The sequence below is a fragment of the Acanthaster planci genome, linkage group LG16, assembly GCF_054643075.1.
Source record: "Acanthaster planci isolate LZ-2023a linkage group LG16, COTS_SCS, whole genome shotgun sequence".
In the NCBI taxonomy this organism is placed as follows: domain Eukaryota; kingdom Metazoa; phylum Echinodermata; class Asteroidea; order Valvatida; family Acanthasteridae; genus Acanthaster; species Acanthaster planci.
This window is the reverse complement of record NC_141792.1, coordinates 298,304-321,183: the sequence shown is the minus strand read 5'-3', so window position 1 is coordinate 321,183 and position 22,880 is coordinate 298,304. Positions and strand designations below refer to the sequence as shown.

The 22,880-nt window shown below is 38.2% G+C and overlaps 2 protein-coding genes across 4 annotated transcripts in view; one reads left to right on the top strand and one right to left on the bottom strand.

Annotated features, from left to right (window-relative positions):
- The first annotated feature begins 23 nt into the window (after nucleotides 1-23).
- On the top strand, nucleotides 24-18,413 carry LOC110984574 (tyrosine-protein phosphatase non-receptor type 11-like). Of its 3 annotated transcripts, none has more exons than XM_022244892.2 (16): nucleotides 24-257; nucleotides 3,789-3,911; nucleotides 4,352-4,546; nucleotides 4,882-5,044; nucleotides 7,490-7,606; nucleotides 8,036-8,152; nucleotides 8,630-8,723; nucleotides 9,122-9,189; nucleotides 9,849-9,878; nucleotides 10,879-11,082; nucleotides 11,243-11,374; nucleotides 11,746-11,900; nucleotides 12,156-12,223; nucleotides 12,658-12,809; nucleotides 12,908-13,072; nucleotides 14,008-18,413. In XM_022244892.2, the coding sequence occupies exons 1-16, from the start codon at nucleotides 244-246 to the stop codon at nucleotides 14,062-14,064; spliced, it is 1,854 nt and encodes a 617-aa protein (XP_022100584.1). In that variant the 5' UTR covers nucleotides 24-243; the 3' UTR covers nucleotides 14,065-18,413. The 3 variants fall into 3 exon arrangements, with proteins under 3 accessions (XP_022100584.1, XP_022100583.1, XP_022100586.1); XM_022244891.2 differs by lacking the exon at nucleotides 9,849-9,878 and adding an exon at nucleotides 9,578-9,607; XM_022244894.2 differs by lacking the exon at nucleotides 9,849-9,878 and having other exon boundaries at nucleotides 25-257.
- LOC110984575 (uncharacterized) overlaps nucleotides 18,076-22,880 on the bottom strand; it is a 29,356-nt gene continuing 24,551 nt past the window's right edge. The window contains exons 9-14 of the mRNA XM_022244895.2: nucleotides 22,547-22,706; nucleotides 22,121-22,292; nucleotides 21,764-21,901; nucleotides 21,260-21,376; nucleotides 20,937-21,030; nucleotides 18,076-20,477 (exon numbers count right to left, since the gene is read on the bottom strand). Of these exons, the coding sequence (XP_022100587.2) occupies nucleotides 20,185-20,477; nucleotides 20,937-21,030; nucleotides 21,260-21,376; nucleotides 21,764-21,901; nucleotides 22,121-22,292; nucleotides 22,547-22,706 (974 nt within the window). The 3' untranslated portion in view covers nucleotides 18,076-20,184. The remainder of the gene's footprint in view (nucleotides 20,478-20,936; nucleotides 21,031-21,259; nucleotides 21,377-21,763; nucleotides 21,902-22,120; nucleotides 22,293-22,546; nucleotides 22,707-22,880) is intronic.

The window sequence follows — 22,880 nt, the reverse complement described above, 5'->3', positions numbered from 1 at the left end:
AGGAATGATATGCTGGAGACCAGTTTAATTAAAATAGCCGACGGCTGATGGACTTCCTGGTTGCGCGTGTAAAGTAGGCGAGAAAGGTTGCATGTCTTTGCTCTGAAAATATGCTAAATTTCGAGCAAAGTCCTGACATTTGAGCAAGGATAGGAGTCCTTCCATTCAGCTGCAGCTTTTGGGCCAGTTTGCTGATCACATTGCATCGAGCTGAAGCTAGCCTAGAAATTTCAGCAGAGGAAAATGGCTTCTCGAAGGTAATAATATAATATTTTATAACTCGTGTCCTTACCTCTGCGGTAGTAATATTGCTGCATGCATATCCATAGTGCATCTTGTGCGTGTATTGTACTTCGTCATGTTTGTAGAGTTGAACCATGGAGGTTGAATCAGTTCCAATTTCGACAGATTGAATTGTTTGATCGTGTTCATTATGTACATATGAAGACTTATAATATTTCACTGTTACTAAATCGTAAATGTGAGTATAATTACTAGGCCTAGCATGAGTAGGCCCTAGCCGTAAGGAAAGGCTGGCAAGTTTGCACTTTCAGAGAAAAGTAAAGACTGAAGTCTAAAGTTACAGTGAAACTTGTCTTTAACTTAGGCTGAATCTGTTGTCTAGAGCTAGGTCTAGTACATGTAGGTCTTCCCTTCATTGGAAATGTGCGGAGATGCGTAGACATTGCTAGCCGTAGCTCTGGAAGCCTGTTTCGGACACGGCCATAGCTGGTCGGTTGATAGATTTAACATGTTTAGGGCCTAGGCCTGCATATTTATTGTAACCTATTGATTGTTGCCAACCAAAGATTTTCATGTGGTAATTGCATTGCGAGAGAGTGATATGCCATTTTGTTAAATTGATGAACTAATTGGCTTAGCACCACTAGTGTGGCACGGACTGTCACTCCCGTTCCATCCTAAGCCACACATCCGTGTATGCAATTGCATATCGGCGTAGTGAAAAAGTTCGGCGCACCCTCATATAATCATATAATCATAGGCGCAATTTTTTTACACACAGAAATGATCCTTAGCCTGTAATTGGCTTGGCATTGTATGTTTGTTTTCACATGTTTTTCATTTGAAGAAGCAAAATTGCAAGAATAATGAAATGTGTCCCGAATAAAAGGTCTTGTGCAGAGGTTTTTAGGGTTCAACACTTGGTTGATACCGCCTTGGCCATGTGTTTATGTGCTGTTACAAAGGAATAGGAAATGTCATGGGTTAATATACACTGCCATATCCTGTGTGAAACTGTTGTGATAAATTGTTATCGGTTTACATGTTTTTTTTTAGTGTTAACTGTTAAACAGGAGGTACACGTATACACCTCCTACATGTTCAGTACCTCCATGCTGAAAGATACTGTCATTGGTCTGGATCATATCAAATGGGACTTATGTATGTGTGACATGTCACAATGCAGTCACACAATGTATGTATACATTACGGTATTTGTTGCAAAGGTGTGACATCTAGATGAGAAAATTTTTTGTAAAAACAGGACACCGAGCAACTTTTGTACATCGTCATATGCCACCATCCCAAAAATGGTCAGTAAGTACATAGTTTGCCAAAAAAGAGGAACAGAGTGGTAACATAGTATCTGTAAGTTCTTACACTGGGCTTCTAATGAAAAAATATCGTGCGATGGCAGTGGATTGACTCAGATTTCCTTGGATTGCAAACCGTACTTTTTGACATTCACGCTCGTAACAGCTGTACCAACATGAAGACATGACAAAGGTTTCAACCCCATCCTTGTTCCCTGTTGTAGGAAACGGTTAATGTTCATGATGCCCAAACTTACTGGGTACGAGGCAGTGTTTATGTGGTTATACTGGAACACACAGCACGTGTAGGCTTGACGCCATACACAATGCACGCTCGTAACGAACAGGACGCAATTGTATTCACGGTGAGAAAGTCTGCAAATTTAATTCAAGGCAACAGTTGCAGATTTCTTGGCATTCTAAATTTACAGATGGGTTATTTCTAATCGATTGGGGCAACTGGGCAAACTAAAGCTTTTGGCGGTGATAAAGCAGCATCATTGTGCATGCTCATAACCACTCAGGACACCACAAATTATGAACGTTACCATAAACTAAGATGACTTTACAAAATACACCATCTGTCAGTTATTCAACTGAACATACGCACAAACATTTAGAAGGCATAACAACATCAAACACAACAGGAACAAAATCAAACATTTATAACAGTCACTGCAGACTCTTTAAACCTAACCTTCCCCAACCACACAGAATTAAACAGAAGTAAAGTGTTTAATGCTGTGGGGATAGGTCTGGTAGGCCCATAACAGCTGGCTTTTGCATTGGGTTTGGCATACCTCAGAAAAACAAAGTCCAACAACCTCTGTGCACCAAGTCCCATATGGGTGTTTAACTTTGTGTGAATGGGGAAGGTTAGGGTCAGCAACCCTTGGGGGGTTAGGGTTAATCCGTCATTATTTTTATGTCACATTTTGGTATCTCATTTACAACAGTTACCATCACGTTTAGTCCTCATAAAAATGTGGTGGTTGTGCGCATGTTAACAATATTGTTGCATTTATAACTTCGTGTATTGAGGTCCACATTTAATGCATTTCTTTTGACGCTACACATCCAGATTTTTTTCAAACAGGGTTTTATATACCCAGTCTCATGTCTCTCCAGTATTAAATAGTTATATACATGTAGATACATGGATGTAAATGTAACTTTATCATTGTGTGTACATGTACATTCCTGCTATCAAGCTTAACTGCATGTACATGTAGTTGTAATGTGGCTTTTGCATCATCTGAAGTACAGTATTGTCTAGAAATGATATTGTACCAGATTGCGTGGACAGTGTACTGTAAAATACCTGATAACTTACTATATGTGCAGGTGAGTTTGTTGTTAAGTGGGTGTAAATTAACATACTGTACATTAACTGTTACATGTGCATGTCATCTTCCCTCAGTCACAGCAGATATTTGTCAGTACTCTTCAGGATCTTAAACATTAATTGAACTAATCCACACTGTGGTTTTATTCTTAGCAAAAATGTATTACACAGATGAAATTAAAGTACTTTACAGTACACTTTACACGGACATACAATATTCATTATACATGTATATTACAGAGTGCATGGAGCTGGTGTACATAGTATATTGGCAATGACTGATTACACAAATGAATGATTGCCTTACAGACTTCCTGGAAATGAGATGGTTTAATTGAAACTCGGTGATTAATCATGAACATTACAAAATCTCACCTATTACGTTTAGAGTCCACTTGCAAAGTTGTTCAGTTACATGTAGTTTCTTTTAAGTGCCAAATCATTTATCAGTTCTCTGGTAGTTTGTTTTGAAAACAGTTCTAGCAATCAACATGATCTTTGAACTGAAAGACACTCCCTTTAATTAAAATATTCTTATTAAACCCTTGATTGTGAGCCAATTTTATGGGATTGTACTCGATATCAACCTTTTACTGGAGGAAGTTTAATTGATACACCAGTTCCACGTATGTGTAAAATTCTAAATGAGTTTTGCTACTGGTATACAATGATTTTTTTTTTTTGAGTTTGGGGTTTGGGGAAATTAAAATTTAATTAACTAAATGTGGGAATTTTAAACTGCACAGTGGTTGAGTTCCAGTGCTTAGAATAGGTTCTTAGAGGTAATAAAAGTAATCAAAAAGATTGTTTGAACTGACGTGCACTGTAAACATATCAGTTTTTGATGTTCCAAGATTTCAAGGACTCATTTTTCTTCCTGTTTTTAGATGGTTTCATCCTAATCTTCTCGGGGTGGAGGCAGAACGTTACTTGATGGAGAGTGGTTTTGATGGTAGTTTTCTCTGTCGTCCAAGTAAGAGTAACCCTGGTGATTTCACGTTGTCTGTCAGGTAAGAAAAGATCAAAACCCTACTAGAGGAAATGAAAGACATCCTAGTTACAATTGGCACATTTAGCAGCAAATCTCCAAATCGCCTGCACTGTATATATGAGATTTGGGGTAAAGGGATTCCCCCATGTGTCACTCGTCAAGCCCTTCTCTCCCTTAACCCTAACACTCCTCAATCCTTCACCTGTTGGAGGACTGAGGACTGTTAGGGTTAACCCTAACCCCCATGGATGTATGTAAAATCGTATTGAAATTGGAGGATTTGGGACTGTTAGGGTTAAAACCCAAATGAAAAATGCCTGGTGATCAGTTTCTGTAACTTTGTTGACAGATTTTCTCAATGCAAACATCACTTACATGACAAAATCTCCTGGCAAATCATTACCCTGATACTGATGTTTTCTTTCTCGTGTCCTGACCTTTGATCTTGTTTTATTCTAGGCGTGCTGGTGAGGTGACCCACATTAAGATCCAGAATACTGGAGACTACTTCGATCTTTATGGAGGGGAGAAGTTTGCAACACTAGCAGAGCTGGTACAGCATTATACTGAGGGACGCAATCAACTCAAAGAGAAGAATGGATTGGTTATTGAACTTAAGTACCCACTCAACTGTGCCGATCCTACAAATGAGAGGTAAAATACTGTAAGATGCTTGGGTTGTCAGTAAAGATTTGAAGACCAGGGAGTCCAATTTTCTTTAAAGTAGGGAAAACTGAGCGTGAACCTCTGCAAGTCACACATCGGTAAATAAGACAAAATTGAGCTGTTCAAGACTTTGGAAATCTTTGGCTTCTTTTGGTGGAAGGAATGGTTGTGATAAAGAACCTGGCTCAAAAACATACCGTAGACATCAGGGAGTGTGATCCCTTCTTCCTCTGCAAGAATACTGGGAAATGGTTTAAAATGATGCACTAGTGCTTTCTACAGAATCAATCATCTGATGTGAATGAATGTTCTTATTTCTGTAGATGGTTCCATGGCCATATAACGGGCAAGGAAGCAGAGAAAGCCTTGATGGAAAAAGCCAAGAATGGTAGTTACTTGGTACGAGAAAGTCACAGTAAACCGGGAGATTACGTTTTGTCAGTCCGAACGGAGGATAAGGTCACCCACGTCATGATCAGATGTCAGGTACATGTATGTAGTAGTATAACAGATCTGTAAATGTCTTGGAATATAAGGAAGTGTTGAAGTGCATTAGCTACATGTATTTGCAATGGTATATTTTGACTGTGAATTTGTTACAAGTCATGCTTTGTCATGTGTACCCGCAGGTTTTGTGTCCCCAACATTCCAAAATGTTGGGAGGAGAAAAAAAAGGCCTTGCTCATTGTGTCCTACATATTAAGATGCTGTTCACAGAAAATTAATTAATCAGCAGAAAAAAATCACCAAGAGTAGGAATCTCTGTAAATTGATTTTTTTTTACTGAGGATAAGAATAAAGTCTTGCCAGTTTCTGTCACAAAGTGTTTATTTCACATGAACCTTTGTTCCTGCAAAATTACCATCTTGACCACTCACTTAATATAAGGCTGTCAGTGCCATTGAGTGCATTAACATAAAATTAATTGATGAGTATTGTCTAACAACATCACTTGTGTGAACAGGTGGATTTATGACCTGTCATAGTACACTGCCTTGAACAAATTAGCCTGGAGCAATTTATTACAACATACAAACTATACATGTAATTAGTTATGCAAGTTACATGGATGGGTGTGTACTATGCTGTAATACCAGGAAGTAGATTGGGATTCTAAGATAACTTGTACAGAACATATTGTAGGCAGGAAGCAAGTGATAAAAGCCTTGCTGTTGAATTGTCAAACAGGTCCTTACATGTTGAATTCGCCACGGTCTGTTTGATCTGTATACATGTACACTGTACATATGTGTAGTTTGTTTGTATTGCCATGTGACATGAATCAATAAATGAACTACATGTACTTCATGTATTAGGAAGTGAGTAAGACAAATTCATGAGGGCTTTATAAGTAGAGGTTACATGTACACACTGTACATGTACATTGATATGGTTATTACATGTATGTTAAGCCATAATGTACTCCCCATGGAGTTATGACAGTCTCTGCATTGTGTTGTGAACCCAATGGGCAGAGACAGTGATAGCACAGTGGTTGATGCCTTGCATTAACAGATGCTGTTGGATACTAGTCGCCTTTTAAGTACTTTTCCATTGTTATTCTTATTAGTATTACATGGACACACTGGATGCATGTACATGCATGAATCAGGTTTCTGAGCATTACCAGATTTTGACAATGTAACCAATGTTTTTTTTCCCGGACAGAGTTTGTATGGCAGGGTATCAGTTTCAGGCTTAGACACAATGACCCTGGCTACTTCATATAACTTCAGGGGTTTGCCGTCCATTTTTCTTTCCTCTCCAACATGTCCAAGGCAGACCTTATCTGGCTCAACATGTGAAAGTGATGTTGAGTAACTATCCATGTTTATAATGCTTGTGTTTTTCAATATAATGTGCCTAGTGCATTGCTAAGGTTTGTGTTAGTCCAGGTTTTCTGAGGTCAAAGGTCACACAATGAAGGAACCAGGAACTTATATTGATATCTATCATAAAATCACATCCGTGGTTGTATGTCATCTGTGAAGCTATTGATTGTGATTTGCCAAAAAACGGTTCATTTATTGTATTCTGCAAGTGATTTTTGTTATGTACTCTTATATCTACTGAAACCATGAGTTGCCAGTAAAGTTTTTGTATATAATACTTTCAGTTAATTTTGTGACATCATTTTGTGGTATTCCTATAACAGCCTGGGTAGTTTTTCTGTGACAGCAGATGTAGAGTAATTGTATGTTAGTACGTACATTGTCTCTTTAATAGCAGATATTCAGTAATTCCACACACCTGTCCTGTGTCCCGTGGCCGTGCACAGCAGCTCTATGATAGTAGTTATTTTACCTGTTCAATTTGCCCTTTGGCATTTAGACCTCCAAGCGATCATTTGCCCCAGAGAGTAGGGCATCCTTGCTTCATCTGCAACTCTTCAACTTATGAGTGATGCCATTATGATGTGATTTGACGTTGGAGTTGTACGAATGTCACAAATTCAGTTAGTCAACCAGTAAGGTTTTCTTGGGTGTTTCAAATTGTATAAAGGATCAGTTTTATGGAAGAGATGCATAAGAGATAAATGAGTCAACTTACATTGTACATCACGGCAAAACAGAGATTGATTTAATATTCTGTATTATGAGCTTCTTTCCATTTTGAATCGTCTTTCAACAAGAACAGTGTTAAAATGAGCAGCCATAAGTGTCAGAGACGGGAATGTTTTAGAGTGATAGGCATTGAACTTGTTATTTACAGTTGAAAATTTATGTGAAAATATCTTTGTACCCTTTGAACTCGTATGCATGGCATGTTGTTGCTGGTATGTAGGGCTACTGTGTGGGTATGCATTCTATCTGTGGAGTTAGTACTTATTCTCTGCAGGTAATTACCTTATAGATGCTGCATATTTGATCTCAAAAGCTGCATAAATGTGATAATTCCACCTCTGTGTCATTCTTGTTACCATGGTTACAGGATGGCAAGTATGATGTAGGAGGAGGGGAGCAGTTTTCAACATTGGCTGATCTGGTGGAGCATTATAAGAAGAATCCCATGGTGGAAACATCTGGTTACGTGGTTCATCTCAAACAGGTCTGCTGAAAATTCAGCCGGACAAAATTGTAGTTGGTCAACCCTTCCTCGAAAGTGAAACACATACATGTATACAACCTCTAAGTATTGTACATGTATATGTACTTTTTGCTTGTAACACAAAAAGAAAGTGTTAGTCTTTGATGGTAACAAGAGTTCCTATTTAGTGTACATGTATAATTGCAGCTGAGGTGATAAGATTTGACTGGAACTTCTGACTACAGAATTCTGTACTGGAGATTGAGACAGTATCCAAGTACACGTGTATGTGCGTGCACATGTATATATTTGTGCATAGTTGTATATGGTAAAGCATCAGTCCAAAGCTGTAATCCTATAGTGGTTATTGGCTTTGATTCCTCCCACATGAAGCAAGAAATACTTCATTTTGGTTGGTCTCCCTTTAAGTCTTCGTTTATGTTTCAACAGCCTTTCAATGCCACAAGGATTGCAGCTTCAGGAATCCGGAGTAGAGTGGAGGTACTGGAGAAGGAGACTAGCTCAAGGCAAAACTCAAAGAAGGCTGGCTTCGAGGAGGAGTTTGAGGTGAGGTTACTCTGTCCAACAATAACATGTCCTTATTTTGTTTCATGGGACTGGTCTCATTTAATTGAAATGCAGTTCACTAAACATTTGCAAGGAAATTTGTAGTGTTGTAGATATGTCAACTGTTATGTATGCAATATAAATTTTATTATAAAATTCATCTATAGACCAAAACTCCAGTCACCATGCAGTATGATCTGTAATCACATCTTACCTTAATTACTGAAAATGTCTATTCTCTAATATCGGTCAAGGCAAGAGAAACAGGCTACAAAATCCTTAAAACCATGCAGCAAGACTCACCTTCAGTGGTAACCGATCTGCTGATGTTATACTTCTTATTTGTTGACGTATTAGGACAATCTGTGCTAACTTTAATTCCTGTGTACTTGGTCCATCAAATATCTTTGATTCACTTAAACAAGTGGAACAGGTATCAACCTTGAAGGTCTGGAATTGTGTTTTGTCCCTGAGTAGGCATTACAGCAACTGGATGCCAAACACTTACTGAAACGACGTGGAGATGAACCTGAAGATAAAGCCAAGAACAGATACAGGAACATTCTACCATGTAAGTACTATCCAAAAACCCACACTAACTGAAACAAATAAACTGTTTGTTGGTCATTATGGTAGTTTAGAACTACCCCTGAACAGAGGAAAATTGTTCAATTCATCTTGAGAAAATGAGAAAATGATGATGTTCTGTTAATGGTTTCAAGTGCTGGGTTTCAAAGGTGTGTGTATTCAGTTCTAAGAATAACGCAGCTCATTAAGAGATTTTGAATGTACGTGTAGTTCTTGAAAACATCTGGTTTGAACTCTAAGGTAACGGTGTACATTGTCATCACTTCAGCCTCCTTTACCAAAAGGAATCCTTTTGAGATGTCAGCGATAAAAATGGAATGACAGGCTTGATTGCACACTAAACATGCTAAATGTAATAATTAGTTTCCATTTTGTTTGAAGTTGAGCATTCCAGAGTGGTTCTGAATGACGGAGAGAATGGTGACTACATCAATGCTAACTTCATTGATGTAAGTATGTTGTCTGGGTTACTGGTGGTCTGGTTCCCTGTGTTAAATTCAAAATATCATTGACACAGATAGACCAAATAGTTATGTCTTGTTCCAAGAAAAATATAATTACACAATAAATTGGTTCAAGTTTGCCAGAATTGTGTGAAATAAAAAACAACCTAACTTTATTCTATTCATTCTTCCAGATTTTGAATTGTTAGTGTTAAAATTTACCAGGTATAATCCATGTTTAAGTACATTTTGATGTTTTGGGGCAACCATATGAGTAAAAGCCTATCCATGAAAATTGTGTGTATGATAGAAGGCAGAGTTTGAAACTACCTTGTCGTATGCTGTGTCTCGTGCTGATTGTTATGTTGAATTTGTTTGATTTTTTGCTCTGTAGCTACGTAAAGCTTTAACAGGAGACTTGTCGGTAAGGTTACTATGTTGTTTATGTCTGAGTCTACATGAAATGTTCTTCTGATGAAGCTTTCAAACTAACAGTGTGGTGCTTCAAAAGCTGTACTAGGGCAAGCTAAAACCTACCGGCATAAAATCAACAAAGTCAGCCCCATGAGCTCAATTCCATCATCTAAACTTTGCTTTATGGATGACGTGCCTTATGTGAGCTATTTCGGTTACACTGGTAACTTGATGTTTGTATTTCCTGTTAGATAAAGGACCAGCGTTTGAATGTCAGTGGGGTAGGTATCCTTCCCCCTGTCTGTGGTTCTCATCATTAACTGCCTCATCAGCACAGCACAGTGTGTCTCTCATGGTGGTGTTAGATCAAGCTCAAACAAGCCACTTCAACAATAACCTTCTGCTAGCTGTACATTCTTTGAACATTTCAAGCCATATCACTAACTGTTGGTCAACAGAAAGGGGAGGTCCAAACTTGCTTACCCTGTACATAACCTCAACATGAAAACTCATAAGTTGTGTAGTTTGCGGAAGAATTTTTGGCGGTAAAAATTGATTCCCTTAAAATGCCATCAGTTTACATCTTAGCAGATTCAAGTCCTTTAGCACTTGTCAATCGAATATTACTTTTGCTGAAGCATTGTCAACTTGAGAACCTTAAGTTACATTAAAAAATCATTACATTCACAAACAGTATTCAGGCATCTAGCCACACCCTCATGTTACCACACCCATCATCAGGCCACACCCTTTTGACTAGTTCCATCATAAGACCATAATCCTAAGAAATAATTAAAACTTGAATCTTCATTGGATCTGTTTTACTTGCTGCTTTTTTACCCTGCCCATGTAAGTGTGTTAAACCAGTAAACATTTTTAAAAAGGAATTATTACACAGTGGTAAATGAAATAATTTCAGCCAACTTTCAGATAAGTTAGAGTTCAAAGATGATGCCGTGGTTATATTGGTGTATTTCAGTTGTGATTATGTCAAATTAAAGGCTCCATTATTCCAGCTTCTTCTTTCTTACTCAGCAGCCCTGCGCCATTTCTACAGTCATACTCATTTCATGTTGCATTTCTCTGGTTAAAAATATAGCTCAATATTTGTTGAACAAGTCAAAATACAACAAGAAGCAAAACACACTAGAGGTTGTTCATCATTTGGATACTATCATGACAGCGTTGGTTGTAGCAAAACTCAAGTTTGAACTTTAAAATGTCCTAACAATGAAATGTAGTTTTGATGGTTTATAAATTTTTATTTTACCTGTCATGCAGTTGGCGTTGGCATGCCAACAGAACCAGAAAGCCTTCCAAGCCGGAGAAAATGTTGAGAAAATGGATGGAAGCTGGGAGAAACAGAAACGGTACATAGCAACACAGGGATGCCTCAAGGACACTGTGATCGACCTCTGGAGGATGGTATGGCAAGAAAACTCAAGGGTCATCGTCATGACAACCAAAGAGGTTGAAAGGGGAAAGGCGAGTATAAATATATCAGTGCTGTTACTTTCACAGTGGAATATCTTGAGTTTTTAACATTAGAGATAATGCCAGTGCTGCCCACGTGTCATTTTCTGAGTTCAGTTGTCAAGACATGAGATAATGAAATGATTGGTGTTTGTTGCTGGTTATGTTGCAGAATAAATGTGTGAGATATTGGCCAGATGCTGACAGGAAGTTAGAGAAAGGCAAACTCATCATTACGTATATCAACGAACATCTGAAGGAAGATTATGATCTGAGAGAGTTTGCATTGACCCACAAAGACCATGTAAGTCAATTCATTTACTGACATTGAAATCTTGTCTTGACCACTGGTTTCAAAAACAAACTTTTGGGGACTTCTTCAATTTTGGTTTGCAAAAAAACTCTTTTAACTCAATTTTAAAAAATGTACTTAAATTACTCTGTGAAATAACATGCTTATAAGTTTGTGCTATTTTGTTCTAATCCACTTGATGTAAGTAATAGAAGAAATGTTTGTTACATACAACTGAACTATTTTTGATAATTTTGTTGACTGATATCTGAATATTTCTTTTGAGTATGTTTTCTTGCCCATCGTATTTAGAAAGCAAAACAGATTGTGCAAGCTTCAAAGATTTTTCTGACTTTGTTTCTAACTTCATTTTTTCCCTTCAGTTAGATGAGACCAGACCAGTTTTCCACTTTCATTTCAAGAGTTGGCCTGATCACGGTGTCCCCTCAGAGCCGAGTCGGGTGCTGAGCTTCCTTCATGATATCAACATGAAACAAGATGAGATTCCGGGTGCCGGACCCATCATTGTTCACTGCAGGTCAGATTCACATGCATAGGCATGCTTGGCAGCTTGCTCCATCTACATTTGATTTTCAGCTGTTCAATATCTTGCACTTTGACATGGTAGTTGCTGAAATATGTGATTCAGGTGAAATTCAGTTGATAACAGTGCTGTTATTTTCACTGTCTTTGGAAGATGTTATTGATGTATCTTTTTAAAATTCATTGATCTTTTATTTTGTGTAAAATGATTTGTCAAGTCCATTTTGCTGATTTTTTTTTCCCCTTGCAGTGCTGGCATTGGACGGACAGGAACCTTTATTGTCATTGACATTATCCTCAATCTTATCAATCAGCATGGTAAGTAACTCCTTGGGGTCAGAGTAGACAGTCAGGGGCAATAGTTGTCTCTGTGACGCACAGAGAAGTTTCTCAAAGAGTTTTGGGTCGAGTATTGACGAAAAGGTTATGCATTGTGGACAGCCCCATATTATTTTCTTGCATATCCTTGCTCAGTGATATGTACATTACTGAGTGCATTTATAAGGGAAGAAAAATATGCTTGGCTGGTACCAGGGATAAAGTTGCTGCTTATTAAATCCTTAAACTTGAAGTCAGATTCATCAGTGGGCGCTTCCTTTGAGACAGAATGATCAACTTTGGTCCAATTTACCATGGGATACAGTACATAGTTGAAGAAGTGTGGCTAGAATCAATGTAAATAAAGACGCTATAAGACTCTTATCAGATGAAACATGGTTGTAGAATCTCAGTGTCTTTGACATTCATGACAGGCTTGGACTGTGAGATTGACATCTTCAACACGATTCGGCTGGTCAGGGGTCAGAGGTCAGGGCTTGTCCAAACTGAGGCTCAGTACAAGTTTGTCTACCAAGCTGTGCAGCAGTATATTGAAACCATGACAACAAGAGTACAAGCAGAACATGTAAGTCTGTCATGCTGCTAGAAAACCATGAGAAATCTCCTGTTGCATGGAGTTGGAAGTCTAATGTTGATTCAATTTCCTTCTTTTCTTTCTTCAAGAACACACTTAAGACAGGACGGGAGTACATCAACACTAAGAAAGCTCACTATGAGCTACAGACCCCATCCCACGGGGCACATTCAGTGCCACCACACACACCAATACCCCCACAAGATAGGGTCATGCAAGAGCAGAAGCTCTATGAGAATGTTGGGCCAATGAGGGTGAGTATTGCCATCATTTCCAACAATTGTTTTGAGGTTTTAGTTTGCATGAGTTCTAAGGTTCTAAGTAACATGGTGTTGTATTGAGTCCATCACAAGTCCTATCACAAGTGCAGTCATAAGTCCCTTCGCAAGGCCAGTCATAAGCCCCTTAACAAGGCCAGTCACAAGTCCCTTAATTAGGCCAGTCACAAGTCCCTTAACAAGGCCAGCCACAAGTCCCCTTAACAAGGCCAGCCACAAGTCCCTTCACAAGTCCAGTCACAAGTCCCTTAACAAGCCCAGCCACAAGTCCCCTTAACAAGGCCAGCCACAAGTCCCTTCACAAGTCCAGTCACAAGTCCCTTAACAAGCCCAGTCACAAGTCCCTTAACAAGGCCAGCCACAAGTCCCTTCACAAGTCCAGTCACAAGTCCCTTAACAAGCCCAGTCACAAGTCCCTTAACAAGGCCAGCCACAAGTAACAAGGTAAACAATGACAAAAGACTGCTTGTGAATTGGCTTAAGACGGAATGACTTGTGATGGACTTGAATACAACGCTGCCAGTAACATTCAAATTTTTGTGAGTTTTGGGGTCTCTTATGGTCAGTTTTGCAACTCTCTTCAGAAAGGTTGGTGCTGAAGAGACAACAAACACAATCTCAACCAAACTATACTTCAGAGTTCACATTTGAAACTGTTCATTGTGTAGTCATACCCCATATTTGTAACAAAGAAGGGTCAGGCAGACACATCTTGATACCATTATCATCTAAAGTACACCTGAAGACTCTAGAGATGGTGCATGCATGGAAAAAACTCATGCATATGTATGCACAAAGGGGTGTGTCTCTGACTTAGTGCTTGTTAACAAATATCCTCTTGCATCCTGGAATTGTGTGTTGATGCATTCCGTGTGTGTTTGAACAAGAGTTTATCACTCTTCTGTTCACAGTCACCACCAGCTGGGAATCAAAAGCAGTTCAGTCATCCGCCAGTCCCCAGAAAGTAGTCCCCAAAGACAAGCAGATGTGAACAGCATGTGATGTATCACTTACATCTCATTACATCTCACCGAATCACAGCTCTGTCTCTCAGCAGGTCGCAACCTTCACAAGGCATTTTTTCCTGACTTCATCTGTTTTTCTGACAGATTTTGTAAGTGAAAGTTTTTGGCAAGCCTTTACTCAGCAAATTTTTGATATTTACTTTTGGAAAAATGCATGTGTGAAACCCACCCGTATATAAATATTTTCTGTGACTTGTGATAACATTTTGTCTAAATCAGTCAACCTGCATGTTATAATCAGCAAAAATCAAATTTCATTGCATTTTTTGGACTTATTCTGTTCATAGATATGCCAAATGTGATGGAGTAGTGTTTTCGGCTTCTCAAAATGTTAACAACATGTACCTCTGTTTTGAAAACTTTGGCTACGTACAAAAAAGGGAAATTATGATTTAAAATCTTACTTTTAACATGTGCAGGCAGTGATACGGTGTGCAACCTTCACATGTGTCCACCACATGCTTGCGAAATTATGCAAAAGATAAGTCATTACCAATCTGATTTTTTAAAAATCTTCCTTCAACACACACCTTGCGGTCTCAGAGAATTAGTTACACCACAGAGTGCATGTGAGAATTATGATTATTTTTGGAAGACAGTGCTCCACATTTATACAATTGACAAAAAGTCAGTTGATTGGAAGAAACTTTGAGATTTTGGACATTCAGGTTCACCCTCTTTTGAAGCTCCTCCCACTCTATCCCCATTCACAGATTGTCATTATTTCACAATATTCACAAGCTGTCATGAATTCTTACATTACTTATTCCTCACCTCTGAACCCAGCCAACCCCCCCACTCATCCATGCCATCCAAACCCCATGGATTTGTTTCTAAAGTGTGACCTTTCCAGTTGTTAGTGTGGAAATTCAACTTTGATTTAAATATCTAGAGTTGTGAGCATTTAACCAAATATTGTTGAAATGTACATTTGTTTGAATGTTTTGATCTTTCGTTTGTGTCAAAAAGAACAGTATTTTTTGTAGCAAATTTTATTTTTAATTACATTTTGTATGAAATAAAATCACAATATGTGAAAATATAAATGAATGGACCTATGGATGAAAGGTGGTGAAATAAATTACGTCCACAGCTTGTGATCAGTAATTGTTGAAAAAAGTATTATAGAGTAACGCTGATGAATTGGCCAACCAAGTCACTCCATCAAAGTACGTCTGACAGTCTGAAAAAAAGTGTATAGCTTGACAATCAAGCAATCAACTGCCTGAATCCTCTACAAGCCATGCTTTCCAGGACAGCAAGACTACATTCTTCCCACTTTTTGACAGATTTTGAAAGATGTGGGAGGGTTAGGGTTGAACTGTAAAGGAAGGACACAGACTTGTCCTTGTTAGGTTTCAGATGCTTGAATTTGATTGGCTAATCTATAGTCAATCGGGGCAAACCTAACTCGGAGTTGAATGTGTTGCTATATCAGCGTAGTTTGTTATTGGCCCACAGAAATCCCAAATCCCAGTTTTGTCTGCTTGTGTTGGTTCTTATACTTTGTGTTCAAGACCAGAGAGCTGATTGGTTGCTAATTGCTGTGGTCAGTGAAATGAAAACCAGCTGTAGATTGAGGCAAAATGTGTTTGACTGACACACTGAGCAGAGAGTTTAACAAATTTCTAGAAACATTCGTCTAGTAAATATATTATGTACCATTGTATGTGTATGTATGTCATTTGGGATTTTAGTTATGTCATCTGATAATTCCCCATAGTTTATGCTCAAACCAGAACAGAAATAGTTTTTTGCCGGGTTCTCTTTGCTGGAAAATGTATAAGGTTAAGCCTTTGACCATTGACAATGTAAACATTGAAAGTTTATTAAATAGGCAGCAACCGGTAGGAATGTCCTCATGGGGTATTATTCAAGAAGTGGAAGACAAAAAATACACTACTGGTCATTGAAGATATAAAATTGAAAACATCTGTTCAGAACTTGTGCAAATGGAGATTAATTAAATGTTCCTGAAAATTCGAGTGATTTTATTTGCCAGCAAAGTAGTGAAATGCAACAGTATTTCATGAAACTCAGTGTTGCTTTTGTAGAGATATTTTTCCTGTTAATTTACATTTGAACTGAAGATGGGACAGCAATTTTGTGGGAGTTACTAATAGATGTATAGAAATGAATGTATCTCTATGACTTCCATAGGGATGTGTGTGAACAATACTTTACGCAGTTTAATAACATGTAGAAAATACAGCAGAAAATTGGCAGTGATATTTTTGTACCTAGATACGTAAAAAGAATAATTGCACTGTACATAAACAATTAAAAATTGATCTTTGTACAAGTAATGGGTCAGACATTTGGTAGATACCAATTGTTAATTATTGGAGGCAGTTACATGTACTGAAAAAAGGGAAGGGATTGAATGACCGAGCCCATGGAGTTACAGGAGAATGTCAGCATCAACGTGTAGAATGCATGCAATCAAAGCAGAATTTTTTCAGTAGCAAGATTAGACACATGTAGCTAAGGCCAAATATTATCCAATGAAAGAAAAGAGCCGTGACGACACTTTATTTTGACATCGTTATAAATGCAAATTTGATCAAGTTGGATTTGACCATTGGTGCTTTCTCAGCAACATGAATGCTTCAAATTTTACATAATCTTCTCATCATGGCCCACTTTTTTTGCTGTCTTTCTTCAAAGGAAACCGTCTTATGCCACCATCCATGACCTCCTGAAGTTCCCATACGGTACCTTGTATTTCATGTAGTGTTATGGGGTATTTGACACTAATATGGCTGCAGGTTTAAAAGTCAAGGCATTTTTCTTTTTTAAGTTTTTGATTCATTCTTGGTACCGGTAATTAGGTCAAGTTATGCAAATTTGTTTATATTTTAATAATGATGTACTTAAGATTCTGTGCATATATAAAGTGGATTATTATAAACATAGATTAATATATCAGATAGTAACAGGCTCTGAAATAGAATTTTTGTTTTCTTTTGTGATTTTGAGTTTCTGAGAAAATTTGAACAGAAGTATATTCAGAGGGTTTAATAGTTTTGCAAGAACCCTATTTGGAATATTTCAGAGCTGTACAAAGCATTCATTATCAACAATTTTGCATAAAGGTTATCAATTCAACATTGACTTTAATTTTGTATTTGAACTTTGTGTTTTTAACAGCCAAGTGAATGTGGAAACTGCTTACACGTGTTTCCTTTGAACTTTCCAATTGGTGAATCCCTTTATTGTATGAAATCTTAAAAAAAAGTTTCTTGAGCATTTTCAACAAAACTTCAGTTTAAATCAAAACAAATTGAGCACTAAGTTAAGAAAATGTTTAAGTAATTCTCTGTGTATTCCGCAGACCTTTGATAAAGCATAACCATTTATTCCAAACATTGGTTTACTTTCTGTCACCTGGAAGTAAAAAGAGCTTGTTCTACACTGTGATGCAGTTTCAAACATTTTTTTGTTTTCTTGTGTATATTGTGTTAATACATGCAAAATAGAACTGTATATTGTAGTATTTTTTCAAAGCCAGTTGGAGACAACTAAGGATAGCATGTTCATATTTTCTGTACATCTATTGAAGTTATGTTGAATTATTGGAGGAAGAGTGCTAAAAAATGGTTGCAGTGAATAGAATGGAAATTGTAGAATTGGCAGGGTTGTGCGTAAATATTCATAGGATTACAGTTGTAGTCTGGGTGCTAGACTTTGGACTGCGCACCAGTTCACTTGGTAAATTGTTGCCCGGGCAATCAGACGTTAATACAAGAATCTGCTTTTCATGGACCCATCTGTTATGGAAATACCATAAAGTATCAACAAAAAAATGTGTTGTGTATAGATGATTCATAAATACTCAACATCAAGAAGATGTAATAGGATATCTGGGAAGCAGTGCTGTTGCATTTTTGTTCAAATGTGATAAAAATAGCAAAACTGACAAATACACAGATTGTCTATAAACTGAGACTTGGATATCTTGCACCAAGCAGGTTTTGTCATTTTTATATATCCAGTTTCGCCAAACCTACACATCATACAAACATTTTAAATTAAGTTGGACAAAAGAAATGTTTGTACTTACTGTATCAGACTTGTCTTGAATTAAAACCCTGTATTTTGCTTTCCATGCTCTTTGGCGAAATGTGGTCAAATCATAAATGAAGTATAATACCGCTGCTGTCAAACTTACTCAGAACAACCTTCTTATGTATTGCTGATGTGAAGGGAAGAGACTTACCAAGGAAGGTCTTTATTACAATGAGAAGCTTTCAGTTTATTTTATTAAAGAGAGTTCACTCTGCCATGTTTTATGCCTGTTTGTTGCGTGGATTCTCTTTGTGTGTGGTACCCTATGAGAGAAGTCAATTTCTCAAAGCAGAGGGACTCTCCAGATTTAATTTGGGCTGAAGGCATCTAAAGGTGGCAACTAGATATCGTATTTTAAGAGTAAATTTGAATTTCATCAAATTTGTAAATTATCCAAACAACTCTGGCTTTCTAAAAAGCCTAAATGATTAACCTTCTGTGATATCACATCCATTGTTTACATTCATAAAAATTAGACGTGGTTAAAATTTTATTTGGAAGGACCACTTTATGAGCCAGGTACAGACAGCAACTGCTGATGATGCATACTAGATACAAGCCCCTTTTCTATGAATTCTTCCAACCTCCACAGCATCTCAACCAGCACACTTCTAGACATCTATAACTAATGCTAGAATTTCATAGGGTCCAAACTCTCATTTATTTCCCAGATGGAGTGAGAATGGGGAATCGTGTAGTAGGCAAATGTCTACAAGTTTGTCTGGGTGCCACTACCAAGTATGTTTTTGATGTTGCGCAAGCGGCTGTTTGAACGTCGTAGTTTTTGACGTTGCACAACCACAGTTGTCAATGTTGCACGGGCAGTTTTTCAACATCACATGGTTATGGTTTCCAATGCCATTTGGGCAGTTTTTCAACATCCCAAAGTCACAGATTTTTAATGTAGCACACGCATGTAGCATACATTTGGCTTCAATGTCACACACACACACACACACACACTTTGACATCACAGAGGCATGATCTGGACGTCACATGGGTACACACAGGATTCAATTCATCCCATAATCTGGACTGAATGAATGTTGTCAGTATCAGATTTATCAAGCAATTTGTAAATCAAAGTAGATTTATGAGTGTAACCATACTACATCTCTGAGGCACACTCTCAGGTTACATTTTGGATATTTTCTTTTGGTAATACAAAACCTTAAAACACACACATTTCCACAAGACACAAATGCAAAAGGTGCATTGAGTTCAATACTCATGTTCACGCCACAAACATTATAAGTATTTACAGCTAAAAACCAACTATAAACAGCAGATCATTTCACTACAAGTGTTGAAGCAAATTCACAACATACTACAGTCAATAAAATACATGTTACGATTCAACATCAATATCATGTCACTGCCACCATTTGTCATTAACCACTTCCTGCTGGGGATTCTGGCTCCGGACACGTATGCTTTATATGCGTGGCTGGGGTCTCCGAATTCAGACAAAGGGAACAGGGCCTTGTAACAAAAGACTGTACTCGGAACAAAAGACCAGGCTGCTGGGCATTATGGACATTTTTTCACTCTCAACAGTGGAGATAATCCAGCCTTGTTTTGAAACAGTGTACCACGGTTTGGGGCATTTAGAGCGAGCGGATTACCACCGGGGACAAATGCTCTCCACCACCACAGCAATGAGCCACACAGCACTGCTGCATGCTAATCTGGCCCCTATTGAAAAGAAGTCAGCAGCGCACTGAGCCAGGTTCATGAACAAAAGAATATTACGTAACACCACAAAATCTGGGCTCTTTTTACAAGGCGGCAGGCCTGGTTGAAATACTCCAGCGTCAATAGATGTTGTCTGTCATGCTAGAGTGGCCACCAGACAGTCTTTTACGTGTTTGTAAGTGTCCAGTAAATGAAGATAGGAATCTTTAAAGAATTTTGAAAACAGAAAAAAATGATAATTATCCAGCATCATCAACATTGATAACTGCCCCTGGCAGCAAGTGGTTAACATACATTCATTTAACCTGTGCCACCACTAGGTGCCATGTCATTGTCCTTGACTGTCATTTTTGTGACATTTTTCCTCAAGGACATCACTATTCCTCTTTGTCTTTTTGCTGGTGATGTTGATCGTGACCTGGTAGTATGTGTAGGGCTTCCAGCCTGACGCGGGGGGGATGTGGACTGGGTCATGTGACGGTGGACAGAACCCGAGACGGCATCATTGTACAGCAAAGTCATTCTCCGCTGAGAAATCAGGGGCATGATGGGACGGCTGTGACGACATTTGTCAAAGATCTCCAAAACTATGTCTGGAATGAAGTAATGAGGACACTGCAGTAACTTACAGGTGCAAATTAACTGTTGGTCAAATTTTTTGTTAGCTGGATATTGATTCAACAATTTTATTAAATTCATGAGATTACACTGCGGTCTCTTTGGGAGTAATCTTTGTTGATATTATAAGTACTTCCATTTTGAAAAGAGCTCAAGTTTTTGATGATTACAACAGATCCCATTAAGCCTTGTTATATTTATTTACTGAATCTTCTTGGACTCAAGAGCCCTGCACATTTTCTGTCTAGTTCTCTCATTTCCTGCGTCTGTATTTTTTAATGTTTGTTTTTGAAGTAGCTGACCAACTGCACAGTATCTCACCACCGGACCACTGAAGAGAATGTTTGAAACAACAGAATATCATGAAGGGATAGTTAGTTCAATGAAACACTTTGTTGAGAATTATGGTAGGGATTTCAGAAAGAGTTCTTCACCCAATGTCTCATGTACGATCGGTGGTAACCGGTTTCTCAATGTTTCACAGTTTGTATGCAGTGCAGGGTTCACGTTCACTTCCAACAGATACACCTAGAGAGAAATAAAAACACAGAGCTCAAAGTCACTTTTCACTATTAATGGGTGAAAATTTCAGAGGGGAGAGGAGTAGCACTCTCTTAGAGGGGAGGTATTGATGTCTTTTCAAAACTTGCTGACTAGAGCATTATTATAATTCAAAGATTACATGAATCTTCATCACTAGAAACAGAAAAAACTATACTCGACAGAGTTCAATTTATTCTTGCTGAGTTTGACTTACCTTCATGCTCTCATCCAATAGGAAATCAAAGCCAAGAAGGTCAAAGTATCCCAGCTTGCATTGCAGTTTATTCTTGACGGCATTGAAACAGTGGGTCATAATCTGCATCATCCGTTTCTGGCGACAACATTACAATGACAAATATTTATCTTTATACTTTGGAAAGCAAAAATAAAATTGTATCAAGCCCAATAGACTTTGATGGAAATACTGAGCTCCAACCAGAATAAATTTTTGAATTAAGGAAATATTTCTTTTAGGTGTTGCATTATCAAAAGCTGATGCACAGCCACAAGGGTTGAAGGAAATTTCAGTCCTGGAAGTTTGATGAAAGCAGGAGAAACGGAGCTCTATTTACACTTTGAGGGGCAAAATGGTCCGGATTAGAGGACCCATTTCTGTGTTAACTTCTGACCAGAAATGAGGTTGGGGAAGAGTTGAAATAGTGGTGAACATGATATAGACTTGAAGGTGACCCCTTCGTAAGAAATATGGCTGGTCTACCGTGAACTGATTCAGCACCCAGTCTTTGGGTAGTCCTTTCTCCTTGGCCAGTGTGTTGATATAATCATTGAATCTTTCCATGCTCCACACCGTATCTTCCTTCACATCTTGGTAGCCTGGCTTCTTCTTCTGTACAAACTGTCATTGCCAGAAAAGGATAATTGAGGCTATGAAACCGGTCAGATGGCGGAGCTAGGCAGAAGCAACCAGGTAGATGTGAAATTTAAAACAGGATCTCCCTAACAGTCAATGTTTCACTCAGTATCACTTCATTGTTTTCAAGTTGTTTCAATGAGGATGAGACTGATGATTTGGATTGATAATTGATAATGTTACTAAAGGCCATTGAGCTTGTACCTGATTGGTTAGATGGAGTGCCAAATCATCACTGGTTGGATCATACGAGTCACATGACAGGCGGAGGTAACCAGAGTGATAGAACACGATGTATGGAGTCGTACAAGCTATCAACATGTAGGCACGTACATCAAACTTCTTGCCGTCCAAAAGGAGAGGGTTTGGTATGTATCTGAAAGAAATAGAAATTACACTCTATCAATGATGTAGGCATTTTTCTTTTTCCGGGGGGGGGGGTTAAGACATGCTAAAATACAATATATCTTCTTATTGACTTTTAACATTTGTCTAATTCTTGATTGGCTCACTTCACATGGTGTCACAGTTGTCATGTTTTCTTCCATTAGCTAGCACATGGGCTGATTGTCAATCATGTACTCTTCCCCTATACCTCTTTCTTTCTCTCAGTTGACTGCTGATCCCTACCTCTGTATTAATCTTGACTGGTTCCCCCTACGTGGTGCTATTGTGGTGCCACTTTCTTCCATCAGCTGGTATTTGTGTTGGATGTTGCTGATATCTTTCACCAGGTAGATGCCCTTGCCTTGATTCATGCTGTTTGGTTTACTAATCCAAGTATCTCCATCTTAAGAACAAAAGTAAAGAAAATGAAAATGCCTCATTTGTTTCTACATTCCAGAAATTTCAGCATTTGTAGCAACACATCTTGTTCAAGTTTGGGTATTGTCTCGCACTGATGAAATTTAACTGAAAATAATTTTGATCCAGTTTAGTTTTAAATGACCAAACTGAAAACCAG